Source organism: Odontesthes bonariensis, chromosome 1, assembly GCF_027942865.1.
Source record: "Odontesthes bonariensis isolate fOdoBon6 chromosome 1, fOdoBon6.hap1, whole genome shotgun sequence".
Lineage (NCBI taxonomy): Eukaryota > Metazoa > Chordata > Actinopteri > Atheriniformes > Atherinopsidae > Odontesthes > Odontesthes bonariensis.
The window spans coordinates 31,889,171-31,904,111 of record NC_134506.1 but is presented as its reverse complement, the minus strand read 5'-3'; the positions used below and the strand labels follow the sequence as shown (position 1 = coordinate 31,904,111).

General features: G+C 38.9%; 1 protein-coding gene across 1 annotated transcript in view; it reads right to left on the bottom strand.

The window, feature by feature from the left end:
• The window catches only part of hcn4 (hyperpolarization activated cyclic nucleotide-gated potassium channel 4), an 80,681-nt gene that overhangs the window by 36,502 nt on the left and 29,238 nt on the right, over positions 1–14,941 (bottom strand). Inside the window, exon 2 of the mRNA XM_075471826.1 lies at positions 11,568–11,991. Within this exon, the coding sequence (XP_075327941.1) occupies positions 11,568–11,991 (424 nt within the window). The remainder of the gene's footprint in view (positions 1–11,567; positions 11,992–14,941) is intronic.

Genomic DNA, 14,941 nt, shown 5'->3' with positions numbered 1-14,941 from the left:
ACATGGTTGGACGCCCTTTGGGGTGGTTTTGCTACAGAAATTGTTACCACATTGCAAGGAAGCAGAATTTTACCACTAACTAACTTTTTACTCCACCACTACTTTTATTGTGCTTTGGCAACATTTTTTTAAAGTGGAATAGACAAATAAAGAGTAATGAACATGACAAAAAAATGGGATTAGATACTCAAGTTGAACTAATCTGTTTCCTTGTCAATTAGCACCCAGGCTCAGACAGGCCGAGAGTGGATGAAGGCAGCTGCAGAGCCTTCTCAAACAGATGGAGTGAAAAGAGTGGGATCCAGGTGAGAGAATAGTTGCATATGTCCCGTGGTGCTGATGGTGGCTGCCTTGACGCAGTTGATATAGCACGATACCACGGCATCTGCTGTTTGCTGCTCATTCTGCTAATGATGATGAATGTTGACTTGACTTTATCTTGACACACAAGAGGAAAAAAAATTCTTCACTCAAATTGTTCTTCCAACGATGTTTTGCAGACTGAACTTGAAACATGTCTGCTTTGCACAATGTGATCTGCTGAGTCACTTTTAAGTCTTACGTTCCACAGCACAACATTTAAGGCAATCTAAAAGCAACATGTTGTTTATAATGATGTTCTGTAGATAGTGCAGATAAATTTAAATATGAATTGTTATATTTTCATTACCTTGGAATAAACAATTCATATTAAAAATTCAGCAAGTTGCTCTCCCAAGCCCTCAACCATGTTGCACTACCATGCTATTACAATGTAGCCTGGGCGAAAGCCGACTGTTGACTCCGTCAAACAGTCTGGGAAAACCCAAGAGGAATCCGTTTCCATGGAGGGTGGGACCTTACTCAGCAACTTAAATTCATTGGAGTTCCCTTAACCAATCATAATGTTTAGAAATGACGTTGGTTATGCGCCGAGGTTCATGCTTACTCTCGCGAATCACACTTCCCACATCCGCTTTCATTATACCGGTACCATTTGATAAATCAAACTTTTCCCAAAGCCAGTTGGAATGAGAGCTTCGACATCCTTGCCTCTAACAATATTGAAGAGGCATTCCTCTTGCTCTTGTTTTAATTGTGTAATGCTCTCCAGAGTTGAGACAACTTCATGGATAGCTTCTAGCGTCTCTTCTTCCGTCGCCATGTTTATTTCCGCTGCGGTTGAACTACAGTTATATGGACTACAATGGACTCCGCGCGTGAGTTCTGCGTCACCACTCGCAACTGTTTGCTGATTGGCAAAACACTGAGCGAACCGAGGTAGGGGGATTTGGCCAGACTATGTGCGGAGCCAAAATCTTTGGGCGGAAGTACGGCCCTTCATAGGATCTTTCCTACACTGCAGCCCTTCATGTTACTGCAGCAGTTATCAAATAATTATGGACTGCTTTGGGTATAATTCAAAGTCAGGCCATATTTATAAATGTTTGATTAATTTTAAATAATTGCTCTACATGTACACATATACATACATATAAATATATATATATATATATACATATATATATATATTTATATGTTTGTAAGTGTAATACATTTACAATATATCACATTTACATATTTACATTCACATGTAAATATAAACATAACAATTGCATTCATGCATGATTTTATTTTTGTGAAAATGTTGATTCTTTATTTGTTCGTACAACAGCTATATTGTTTACTTCCCCAGTTCTGAAAATGTGACATATTTGCTCAATGTTCAATGGATGCTATAAATCATTGGATCCCAACCTAAGATCCCAGAGGGAAGGGCTAAAGAAGACAGTAAGTGCAAAAGGTCTTCACTCAATAAAAAATATTACTTTGTATTTTTGCATCAGATTTGGTATCAGGAACTATGGAATTTTGTGATATTGGGACACCTTCAGAAGTAAAAACTAAATTTGATTGCAGATGAAAATCCCTTTCAAATGGACAACAATAAATTATTTGGTTTAGAGCAATTGCTGAGTTTTCGCATGCTTAAAACAAAATAGTCTTAAAAGTGTAAATCAACAAATACTTGGCTGAACTTTTTACTTCAGAAAGTATTCTGGGTTTTTTAAATACGTTTATTCTGTCAATTGCAACATGCTGCATCTACTGTCTGATGTAAGCGTGATTCCCCTTTGATGAGTAATGAAGTTTATCAACTATATCAACACATGGGCTGTATGCCTCGTTGTTATTATTAATCCAACATGATGGCAGATTTGCAGAGCAGGCTTTAGGCAGGGGTTAGATTTCTCACTGGAAATGCCTCGACCAAAATGTCATGCTCATGCATGCTGTCGTGGTGGACGAAGCGCATGTGAAGAATGAGAAGTAGGCCTGGGAGTGGACCACAGGGAACACCCTTCCATCATCCGTCTAAACAGACCTGGAGGGCTCAAATCACAAAAGCCACTCTGACTCTGCTCCCAACCAAGATGTGCCGTAGGATTTGCGCAGGATTACACATTTGGATGTAAAAGTTTTTTAAGCAAGTCCATTGTGGATTTTCACATCACGCATGGCTCATTCAGAGTGCTGAGGACCTGTCACTGTTGCTGGCAAGCCTCATTGTGAACTAAATAATAGCCCATTAAGTCTATTATTCCTGCTTTTCTTATCTCTAAAAGAACAGTCCTTGGTTCAGGTAATGGGTCATTGAGTGGGGAGCTGATGAGCTGATTTACATTATTCGAATATTTTTGTATGGATTTACTGGGCGGAAAAGAAAGGCGCATCAGTCCTTCTTTGGACGTGTGGTGCAGTCCCGTGACTGCCTTCTATCGCAGCACTTTACATATCGTTTTGTTTCTCCATAACTGAAGCATAAAACCACTTGGGCAGGCAGGACCATAAATCTCTACAATTCAAGATGCCATAGACAGACATTCTGCCATCTTGCACCACAGTTTATTCTGCATTTGATAGAATTGATAAACTCTCACTGTAACAACACCGGTTGTTGGTCAGAAACTGTTTCGCTCCTCATGTCCGTCATTGTTGTTTAACTATCTCATGTCTTTTGATTTGTCATATGTGCAAAATAAAAAGGCCTCAGCTCTCGTCTCACAAACTTATCTCCATCCACGCTAAAAGCAACATTTAGTTGGCCAGTTGAGAAAGTTATGCCTTGAGCCTCAGGGATGATGAAGAAGCCCCTGAGCGATTATTCATTAGTACACTGCCTTGAATCGGCTTTAACAGGATGACTAATCTCAACCGATTCACTGTTTCATCAACAAGAGACAACTCCAATAAGGAGAATATCCGGTCACAGTCTTATTTTTATCCCGATGAAGACTGACAAGAGGAAACTGACAAGAGGGAGACGGTGAGATACATAATGACAATCTGGTCTGCCTGTATGTGTGTGTGTGTGTGTGTGTTTGCGTAAGAGTGTGATAATATCTGCCCACCATGTTGAACGCCATTATGCGTGACAGTGCTAATACTGGCATGAAGCCACTAACACTAAAACCTCCTTGTTTGTAAACAACATTCTGTCATCATGCCGGGCGCTAAAATACTCTTACATCTGTTTGGAAGGGAATGGAAGCAATCAGAGCTAATTTATGATGCCTGCGACAAAAAAAAAAAGGACATATAAGAAGATTTCATGAGCTGGCGGGGGATCAGGGCGTTGCTTTAGTTATGCAAAAATTACACTGATGGTGTTAGTGGTGATCGGATTAGAGTCTTTGAGGGGGTAAAGATGATGATTGATTTTAGATGACTGCAGTTTCACACGCCACTTTTTCTGCTCAAACATCCTAGGAATAATTTGCTATTTCATTTTTTTTTCCTATTCCACATTTTGAGCTTGCTAATCACATGTGAAGAGCATATGTCACATAATTTGATAAAGCAACAAGAAAATGTAAAGATAAGTATTTAGAATGATTCATGAGAAATAGCAATGTACTTTTCCAGTTCTATCTTTCTTTTTTCACCTCTGTTTTCTTATATAAAGGAGGTTTTGTGGCAAATTATCCAAATCAAACTGTAATTAAGGCTAAAACAATGTTTCTGCCTTGTGCAGGGGTGCTTTGAAGTAAATATGGAGTAAATTCATACAATAGTTGGTCATTTATTTATCCAAGATTAACATGTAATATGCAAAGTATCTTGATCTTTTTAGTATGTGGGGTGACCACATGTGGGTGTACAGCAATGACTGAAACAATGTGTCTAGTAATTATTGATTATACTGCTTACACCTGCACATCATCTCAGTGGACTTTCAGCACATTCCGCCATACAAAACTAAATTTAACCAGATTTCCTTTCATGAAATGCCCCTATGGGTTATTTTAATTTATCTTGGATTAAGGTCTTTAACTTGGCCATTACAAAAGATACATTTTAGCTTTAGCTTTTAGCATTTAAAGGACTATTTGATAAAACAACTTATGTGCATGTCTATCTTGTGGACACAATTACAAATGCGCCTGGATAAAGCTCTATTCAGAAACACACCTAACATGAGCTGGCTTCCATTCACTAGCAAAGCAAACAAGTTTCCAGACTCGTTTAAAGTGAATAAACTTGGTTGCTTAGTATTGCCAGAGGTGGCAGTGTAGACTACATTGCTAGGGGTTGTAATTCAATAAAAGAAGTAATTTCTTCTTTGTCTTTTCCAATTCAGACTTCTTTATTTCTATTCTCCCAGTACGTATCTAGACTTCTTCAAAACTGGCAAAAACCACTTCAAGCAAGCATTTTTTTTGCACCTTAATGGAACTTTTTTTTAATCTTACCACTTCCACTCATATTATCTTGTGCGCATTTTCTAAATATGCGTCAAAAACAGCAATTGAAACCTGTGTAAGGATACTTTTCTGATGGAGAGACTTTGCAGAGATTTGTTGTCATATGCACTGTGGATTCATGAAATCCAAACTCTTTAGATTTGGTTTTGTAAACTTTGCAGGTCACATTTGTCTCAAGTTCTTTTATGTTTGTGATCCCACTGAAAAAACCTGATTCCAACTTCTCCTTCAAAATAAATGTTAGCGCTTCACATACTTTTGCCACAGTACAATAATAGTATTTGGTGGTATTTTTTGCTTAACAAATAATGACAGAGTTTAACATTTTGTTCATTTTCATATGGGCAGTAGTCCAATCAAAACATACTGATTGAAGCACCACTGTATGATAAGATATGAGCTTGTTAATTCCCTGAAGATGGTCATGAGGACATGAATTTACCCCAAAGCCTTATCTGTCAGCCAACAGTTTGAAACAGTCTTTTATTTCAACAAGTTCAAATCACAGTATATATCAATTTATTTAAATGGAAGGTTTAATAACAAAATAACATCCTTCTCAGATTGTAAGAGACTTTGGCAGGAATTGGCTTGACTTGATCTCTAGTTGTTCCACCCTAAACATGGAAATATGGAGAAAAACACAAACTTGTCATCCTTATCTTTTGTTTAGCTGCAACATGCGTGATCAAAAGAATGCAGCCCTGTTTTGAATTGCTTTCCCTTCTGCTCTTTTCTGGGAAGACTCAGAGGAGCAGTTTAGAGGTCAAGAATCATGCTCAAGGACACTAGAACAGTTTGTGGTTACGTGCCAACATGTCTGAGCCTGTGGGTACTAGCGCCATATATTCCCCAGAGGACATGCAATTACAGTCCGTGTCAACAAAGCTGGCTAAAACATGTAAACACACACACACACTCACTGACAAAAAAAACACAGCCTACATGCACACATGGATTACAGCTACTCTCACACATGGAGGGATTGCAAGGCACTTCGCCAATATCTGTTTGCCAGTGCATGTCATAAAGTCTGTCTTGATCTGTCAAGGAATTTTATGAAATTAAATTCAATTTGACCTCTCAAAACATTGATTATCTTTAAACATTTATTTTTTCCTGTCTCTCAATGTTATTTCAATCATACTGAATCTGTGACTGAGGGCAGCACAAATGCGTGAGTTAGCTAACTGTCCCCAAAGGATTATAAAACAGATTTATGACGTGTTAGACCAAACTACTGCTGTGAGAGAGCAGGTCAGGCTGACCCAATTTGTTCCAGAGTGAGGATGTGAGGCAAAAAAAATGATTAGCTTAGCCATCGTCTGAACATTTTTTGTGAAATTTGTATATAAACATATATATGAATACATGCTGATCAAAGTAATTTCAGTGTTTCCAAAACACACCACAGTGTTGTGTGCCCAACCCAGGAAAACGCTTTCCAATGAGTCGACATACAGCACCGTCTGTTCCATACACTGGCTATTATCATGCTTCTTTGTCTCGTTCTAAATTTCTTAAAAGCTGTATTCATTGGATTTTACAGTGCATGAAAAACATTTCTAATTTCGAGAATTTGCTCCCCCAGTGAGTTAGCCATAGTGAACATTTCCCAGAAAAAGTGTCCTCTGTGTGACTTCTTACAGGAGACAAAAAATTAATCTTACTATGACAACAGAAAAAGCGTTTGTGCAGGATGATTCTTACCATGCAGATACATTGGCAACAGATGCTCCATGGCAGTCAGTGATGAAACCAAGGCTGATAAATTGCACAGTGTCTGGGATTAGAATGACACTATCTCGATTCTGTGAAAACTAATAGAATAAATAATCATTTAGTTTCCTCTTAGAGGATCACTCTGTGCTCTTATTCATGGAAAAGCAGGAACACAATAAAACATTAATAGAGAATGAAAATCTCACGATTATTTTCTCCTAAAAGCTCAGTTTGTTGATGAATAGAAGAAAGTTTGAACCGTGCCAACACATTCAAATGATAATCAGATGCGTGTGTGTTGGTGTGGGCTGTGTGGTGTCAATAGGAAAAGTCAAAAAGCCAAGTCAGGTGGTGAGATCTTAGCGACAAGTTACTCTGCAGTGACAGATGACATTTCTGTGAGGTTGGATCTGGAGTACTGTGGCGTTAAGGCAAAGCTGGCCTTTCACTCTGACTGCCTAACTAGCATTCATCAGAAAACCTTGACACTCACAGTCTCACATACAAACAGCATCCACACAGGCATAAACCATGCAAATGGCACTGGCTCTGTGAGAGTAAAATACCCCCTTTTTGTAGGATCGTTTCAGTTATGGAAGACACTGTCATCACTTTCCTACGATGTCCTGATAGTTTGTTTTCTTTTTCATAATACAAATATAAATCCTGATTATTTTCCCCCAATCATTAGTTTGTGTGTGGTCTCTAAAGCAGAGCACTATTCTAAGCAAAGAGGCATGGTATAATCTATAGCAAGCTTCTTTTTTTTGTGTATTCCTCCTTTTTCCCCCCTATTTCTTTTTCCTTTCCTTGATTCCTCCACCCCCAACATCCGTTGTCGCCTTAGTGCAGAGTGATCATGTGACAGCGCACTGTCAGTGAGTCTGCTGTATTCAAATTCTGATTTGGCCTAAATTCCTGCCTTCATTTTGGGTTCATGGGTACAACAGCGGGTATGAGCGGAGACACAGCGCGACAAGGGGTGTCTCTCCGGTGATTCATTTGAACTTTTCCTCTCTTTGAAATGGCATCACAGAGAACCTGCATGATTAATGTCACCACACTTCTACCCACTGCTCTATCCAGAATGCAAGCTGAATCTTTGAAAACCTGCAACTTTAAGGAGTGTCAATGGGCAGGTCTGCATATATATGTGATTTGATTGGCAATCAGGTGGCTACCAATTTTTTTTCAGCTGTCATTGTAATGTTGATGAACACACCCACTAACCAAGAGTAGCACTGCATGAAAATAATAATTATATTCATATTATCAAAACAGGCTCATTTATGGAAAGCAACACTGTTGTGCTTGTGATCAGTTCATTGTGGCACAAAGGAGCAAAATTCCTAACTTAGCCTAAAAAGAATTTTTACGTGCCTTTCATCTGTGCAGTCCATTGCACATTTACTCTGACATACAGCTGGGTGCTGCGCTGCCATGTTCTTTTGCAGAGAATAGCCTAGGCTTACACTTGGCAACTCATCCAAACAATCCACCCTTGTTCCATCTTTTTCTCATTGCACTGTCTTGAACTGTAACATGCTAAAGTGCGCCCTCTTTCATTTCTAAGGATTTACATATCAGGAAATAATAATAAAATCCTTTGGTTCTTACCACATCTCAAATTTGGGTAAGTACAGCAAAGGATGATCAATAGTACATGACATGTTACACTGTCTCATTATTTATTTAACAAATACTAAGCCAATATACAAAGACAGTGTGAGGAAAACTAAGGCTCTGTTTACATTAATTCATTTCACCATTTCTTCGTGTCGGCGTCTTGCAAACTATTTACATTTACACTGAAACGGGGATCGGCTGATTCGCTAGTCACATAATCAGCCATCACATCACATGATCGCCCTTGCATCTGGAGCATGAGCAACTGCTTTATATTAAAGCTGCAGTCTGCAGGATTTGTTGTTGTCATACGTAAAGTCCTACTTTTTGGCATTTTAAGAGTTTACATGATCTATCGGAACGCTTGAAGTTGAAAACGGTGACCTCCGTAGTCGCAAAATGCAAGAAATGCTTATTTTTTAACCGAAAAATAAAAAGTTATTCAACTTCCTGTCCCGCCCCATCAAAACACATGAGAACTCGTGCACGTAGACGTGCACGCCAGATGCGCGTACACGACTCCTCATTCATCAACTCACCTGTCATTTGCGATCATGGAAGACACAGTAAGTAGACTAGCCCGTAATGAAGTTCAATAGTCTAGATAAATAAGCGTGGGGACGAGCCTACCTTGTATCGCGCGTGCACAATCGGTGTTTGACAGGCAGCAGAGCCCAGCTCGTAACCTGATTGGTTACCTTTTACCGGTCCGGTCTGCAATTTTGTTAAACAAACCTGCTGGCTTTGGAGGGACCTAGCGGGACATATAGGGGACCTAGAGAACTCATTTTTTTTTGCATTGGGGTATTTAATGTACTACTTTCAGAATCCCCGGACAGTTCCAGGCATTATGCTTGAAAAAGAGATGCAGACTGCCGCTTTAACAGATTTATCAGGGCTGCTCTGGACATTCGAAAGTTCTCGCGCCATTCTTCGGCGACAACAACTTGGTTCACGAAATTGTCCCACCATGCGCTGCTTCTTCCCGGTCTAACCCAAAAGTGGCGCTCCATGTACGGCTTGCGTTGCTGCTGTGGCTGGATTCTCATTATAAAAGCCGAGTAGCTAGAGCTCAGCACTGCGTATCCCCGTTTTTCCCCGTTTACAACTGCTAAAATCAGCATCGTATGCGAATACTTACGTGGGCTCCGGCGTATTTGAATCCTTCCACCTATGAAGTCGTATTCCAGTATTTTAATGTAAATGGACAGTGCATCCGCGATAGAAATGATATAGAAACAGATTAGTATAAACGGACCCTAGTGCACCCCATGAACTGACAGCTTTTAGAGACACCTTCAACAGAAATAACTTAAAATTATAGTTTTCTGGAGGTTTTTATCTTCACACATCACTGTGGAGGAATTTTGGCCCACTTTTCTTTGCAAAGTTGCTTCAGTTAATAGAGTTGTGCCGGCATTAATTTATGCATAGCTCTCTTAAGATCCTATCAAGGTATTTCAATCAGGTTGAGCTCTAAAATTTGGGATCATTGCAAAACAGTCCGTTGTAGATTTGCTGCTGCACTTGGGATCAAGCTTTTGTACAAGCTTTAGCTGTCAGATTGATGGCCTCACAATTTAGTTTTGAATACTTTGGTGTACAGAGGAGTTCACGGTCGACTCAATGACTGGAAGATGTCCAGCTCCTGTCGCTAAACAGGATTTTTGTGGTTTCTCTGAGAATTGGGATGAACTTTCTGGAATGTCCACTCCTTAAAGATTGTCAAGTGTTTTGAATGACTTGTAAATAATATTTTTTTAAATTGTTTGGAAATGGCCTTATAGCACTTCCCGGATTGATGGACAGCAACAATTGCTTCTCTAAGATCACTGATGATGTCTTTCCTCATTAGCATTGTGTTACACACATATTTATATACTGAAGGTCAGCAAAATGTTAAAACGTTTACTTTTATAGAAGTAACCACATTTTCTTTTGATGACTTAATCAAGTGCATTTGATGAGCAGCTCCTGACTGGAGTGTATTCTCTTGTACTTCCTATGAGCAGTTAGAGTGTAGTTTTTACACACAGCTTTTTGATTTTGTCTAGTTTGCGTTAAAGAAAAAGTGACACAGTGTAATCTGCCTTGAGTTCATGTTCGTCAGAGATATTTACCTATTCTAAGATCTGATAAGGACCAGATACATTTATATAATCTCATCAAACATGCAATCTTTCAAATGAATGTATACATTTCCAAATAAAACAAATACGATCAAATCAGTGGTGCTGAAAATCAAGTTGCAAAACTACTGACTCAAGCTGAAATGATTGTTTTGCTCCCTGTGGCTTGTTTCAATGAATAAAAAAGATGTAAGTGAAAAATGTTAAGCCCTATCCTAATCTCTGTCTGGGGAACAAAATGCAGACGCACAGTAATCAATCCCATGGAGACAGGTTATTCTTACATATTTCATTATATATACTTCTTACATTAAGGACACGAGTGATCAAGTAAATGGATTTTGGGCTTGGAGGTATTAAATCTGACCAGAAACCGAAATTATTGCTTTGCACAGGATGTACTGCATGATGTCGAGCTGCCAGAACACGCTTTGTATCAGGTCCATTCATGCTGATTGTGTAAAAGTATCCTTCATCAAAAAACTAAACCCTGAAAAAGCCTCAACCCTGTGCTTTAAGGGAGGTTGACTTGAAATCAAAGTAGTTAGAGAGGTCGTCTCACTTCTTGTTATCTAGTATTTCCCTTTGCTTTGTGACTCGCCAACATGCACGACAAATTTCTCAAGTGTATAATTGTTTGCTTCCCTCAGCCTCAAAACATTGCTTTGCATGACATCATATTGTTGCCCTCTCTGTCGCACATAATCCTCCAGTGGAGAGTCTTCTTGTTGACTCCAAGCTACAAATCTGTTGCCTCACTTTGCACCTTTTACCTCTGAGAGTACAAAACAGGATCCATTCAGCGAGAGCAATGGGAACTTTTCTAATTATTGCTGCAATTACAATCATGCTTGTACTGCAGCTTTGCCTCTCTGGGCTCTGTGGTCCCACTGGTCCATTGATGGGACACACATACAGAGAAAATGCTAATCAACAACCAAGCTTCATCAATTTATTGGTGACTCGTGTAGAGCAAAAGAGCCTCTTCACTCCTGTCAAGGGTTGATGCAATCAGAAGCAGCATATTTTTCCCTCCTGGGGCCAAAGGTGAAGGAACACAATAAATGTACTTGCAGAGTCACCCCAGGATGGGAATACCATTTGGACTGTAATTAAATTTATCAAGTAAAACCCTTTGCGTTGACTGGCTTCATCTAATAATATGCCTTCATGATTGTCAATCATTGTGATTTGTGAGATTTTTCTCACTCTGTAAATACACCATTAGACAACCAGCAAATCCAGTTTCTCAGGGACTTTTCAACACTGTACACAACATTCACATCTAATCAGACAATAGTCAATACAGCTGTGAAGTTTAACACACAGAGATAATCTTTCCTACCTCTTCCCACTGGTGGATATAGCGAATTAGTCTAGAGAGGCGGAGGAGTCGCAGCAAGCTGAGGATCTTCGTGAAGCGGACAATCCGCAACGCGCGTGCCGTCTTGTAGAAATCTGAGTCAATGCGCGTCTCCACGATGAGGAAGATGTAGTCCACAGGGATGGAAGATATGAAGTCTACCACAAACCAGCTGCGCAGGTACTTGATCTTGATCTGCTGCGGATCCAAAATGATCTCTGTGTTGTCCTCTTTGACGATACCCGTCCTGAAGTTGAGGACCAGGTCCATGAGGAAGAATGTATCGGAGACCACGTTGAACACAATCCAAGGAGGTGTGTGCTCATCCTTGAAGAATGTGATGCCCACAGGAATGATGATGAGGTTGCCAACCATCAGCAGCAGCATGGTCAAATCCCAGTAAAACCTTGATTCAGAGAGACATAAGAAAGACAAAGATAGAATGACTACTACAGTCTAAACAGAAAGATTCAACAGATCACAATGAGTATTATTTTCAGGTGATTTTTTTTGTGCACACTTACAGAAATCATTCCATCGTGTACAATGCATGGATATTCATATTGCTATGAACATATCTTTTCAGAAATGGTATACATGTAATCAAGAACCACAATTTGCAAAAACTGCATCTACTTTGTCATCTATATCTATCATACCCATCTACAAACTGAAATGAATGCAGACAGAATAGATTTGTTGTAACTCAAACTATCAAACCGCTTATAGAAAAAAGTAAAAATAATTTGAAAGTACCAACAGGACAATATTCTACGATACGATCATTTTTATAAGTAGAGCATGCTTATTATTCAATTCAATTCAAATCAATTCAGTTCAAATAATTATGGTTAGTTATTCATGTTTTTTATTAGTTATGGTAGGTACGAATTTTATATAAGATCAAGTTCTTGGGACAAGCATGCATTCATTTAATTAAGGGGACATATTATGAAAAATTCTTGTTTTTTCTATGTTTGTTGCCATATAATTGGGCGCCACAAGTCACTATCAACTCAAAAACACAAATTTGTCATTTTTCAGGTCCAGTATATCTGAAAATGGGACATTTTGTGAGCTGTTCAGACAGTCAGGGGGAACTTATGTCGAGTTACAACGTTATCTAGCCTCTACAATGTAGGTCCAACTTCAGATGATGCTGCATATGCTGTACCTCAGAAGTTGAAAGTTAAGAATCTTTTGCACTTGTTTTTTACTTTAATATTACCATCAATCTCACTATTAGTTATCTCAATTAAGAAATAAATGAGCAAATAATGTTGTACCAATACTTTCCTAAAAGTTTTTTTTTTTAAATTTTACATTTTTGATTGAATGCACTATCAGTACCATATGATACAATAACAGCTGTTTCAAAACCAAACATTGGTGAAATATTGCCAGAGTTTATGAGGCCAAAATGTGGCTTCAAGGTTATGTGAGTCCTCAATGATGTCATTAAGCAGCACATGGCCGTTATATTCTGTATTCTGTTTCAACAATTTGAGCATTTCAGCACATGATTCCTGACAAGACTGAGCCTAAAAGAGGGATCATCACTGCTAGAGAGACACAGGAAAAGTATATGTACTGTTTATTATTACATTGTTAAAGGTGCTCATTGTATAAAAAATCCATAAAACATCAAAAATTCAGTTACAAATATTAACTGAATTGTAAAATGCAGCATCTGTGATGTTATATTAAAATCCCTATGCACTATGCAGCTGAGATGTACAACAGAGGTACTTTTACCGTAATACCATTTTGTACCTCTAAATGGGACGTGAGTCACCACAGTCTGCTCTTAGCAAACCGAAGAAGAGGAGAAAGCTGTTAATGGCGCTGGTAGTAAAATACAGAGAGCAAAGAGACCGGTTGGGTTTGTGAAGAGAACAGTAAATAGCAGAAGCTCCTGGCAAGTGAACAATACCTTTGCCAACACCCCCTCCACAAAGACACTGTGCTCAGCAGCAAAGATAAGAAATGACAGATTTAAAGCAAGCATAAATGTTGTGGCTTTTCTTTGCTGGAGACAGCTTTTGGGCTGAAAAAGACCAAAATCTGATGCAGAGCTTGCAACATTTCTTCTGGACTGAAGAGCAAAAATCAGTGTGTTCTAGCAGTAACTCTCTCAGCCGATGCTGTAATGCCAGCTTGTTGTGCACAAGATGTGGTGCTGAGCCACCTCTGTTTACTGTGTGAATTACCTAAGAGGGACAATGGCAGGCTAATGAGGATCATCTATTTCACCGCTGAGACATAGTCCATATATGGAAAAAGCTAGAGTCTTGATGTGTTTGCTATCATGTTTGCACTAAAAACCGACTTGCGTCGCTGCAGCCACAAGGCATCTAGAGTATCGGCGTGTTGCCTCTTTTTCAAGCATGAGGTGGGCATATAGGAAGCAGTTCTCTGCAAAATGCACAGTAAAAACATTTGTTGGTCATTATATTGACCTCATAGCAACAACAATACACCTTTAACTGTAATTCTAGTATGTAGGCAACATTTTAGAGGCATTAAAAATACAGCTTACCTGTGTTGATGATTGATAATGATATGTTACTGATCTCAAGGCAAAGCTTTCATTGCTTCACTTTTTAAGTTGTATTTGGATTACACAAAACTCTGCATCTGTGATCATTATCAGAGGCATCCTTTTGTTGAAAGCACTTATGCAGGCGTTTACCGAGCCACAGCAGAGCTGCAATTTAAAAGTTGCTGGTGTGAATAAAAATATTTGACTGCTCAGCAAAGCCCACGAAGGGATCAAGCGACTCTCCTGGCCCTCGTAGTGTCAGCACGTAAGATCAAAATGAACATATGCTCGTCTTAATTGTTATTCAGCTATTTTCCTCTCGTATTTTTTTCAGTTAAAATTAAGAGCTACTGGTGAATCAAGTGAGGAAAAAGTTTTTTTCTTTTTCTCTCACTGTCACTCGGTTTGCTAAAAAAAAACTAGACTATGTGCCCCTTGTGGTGATTTAAGACACAAAATCCACCTTTAAACTATTACCAACCACCCACACACAATGGATTTTAGTGTAAATGTAGTGGAAGCTGTCACACTGTTTACTCAGTGTAATATCATGAAAAATAATCAATGCAATTACAGTATATAATTTATATACCCTCTGTGTATCTCCCCCCTGTGCAACAACATGGGTTGACATGAAAACTATTAGAATTTGGAATCGAAATTCGCAACTCACAGGTCAGTGAGTGTTTACTGTTAATTAAAAACTACACTGTGACCTCGTCTATCTTCCAAGCCAGAGAGTCTGAATATAAATTTTACTCTCTGCTGGCTTGGTAATTGAATCCGGATTGGCTTTTTTTGGTGATATATCTTG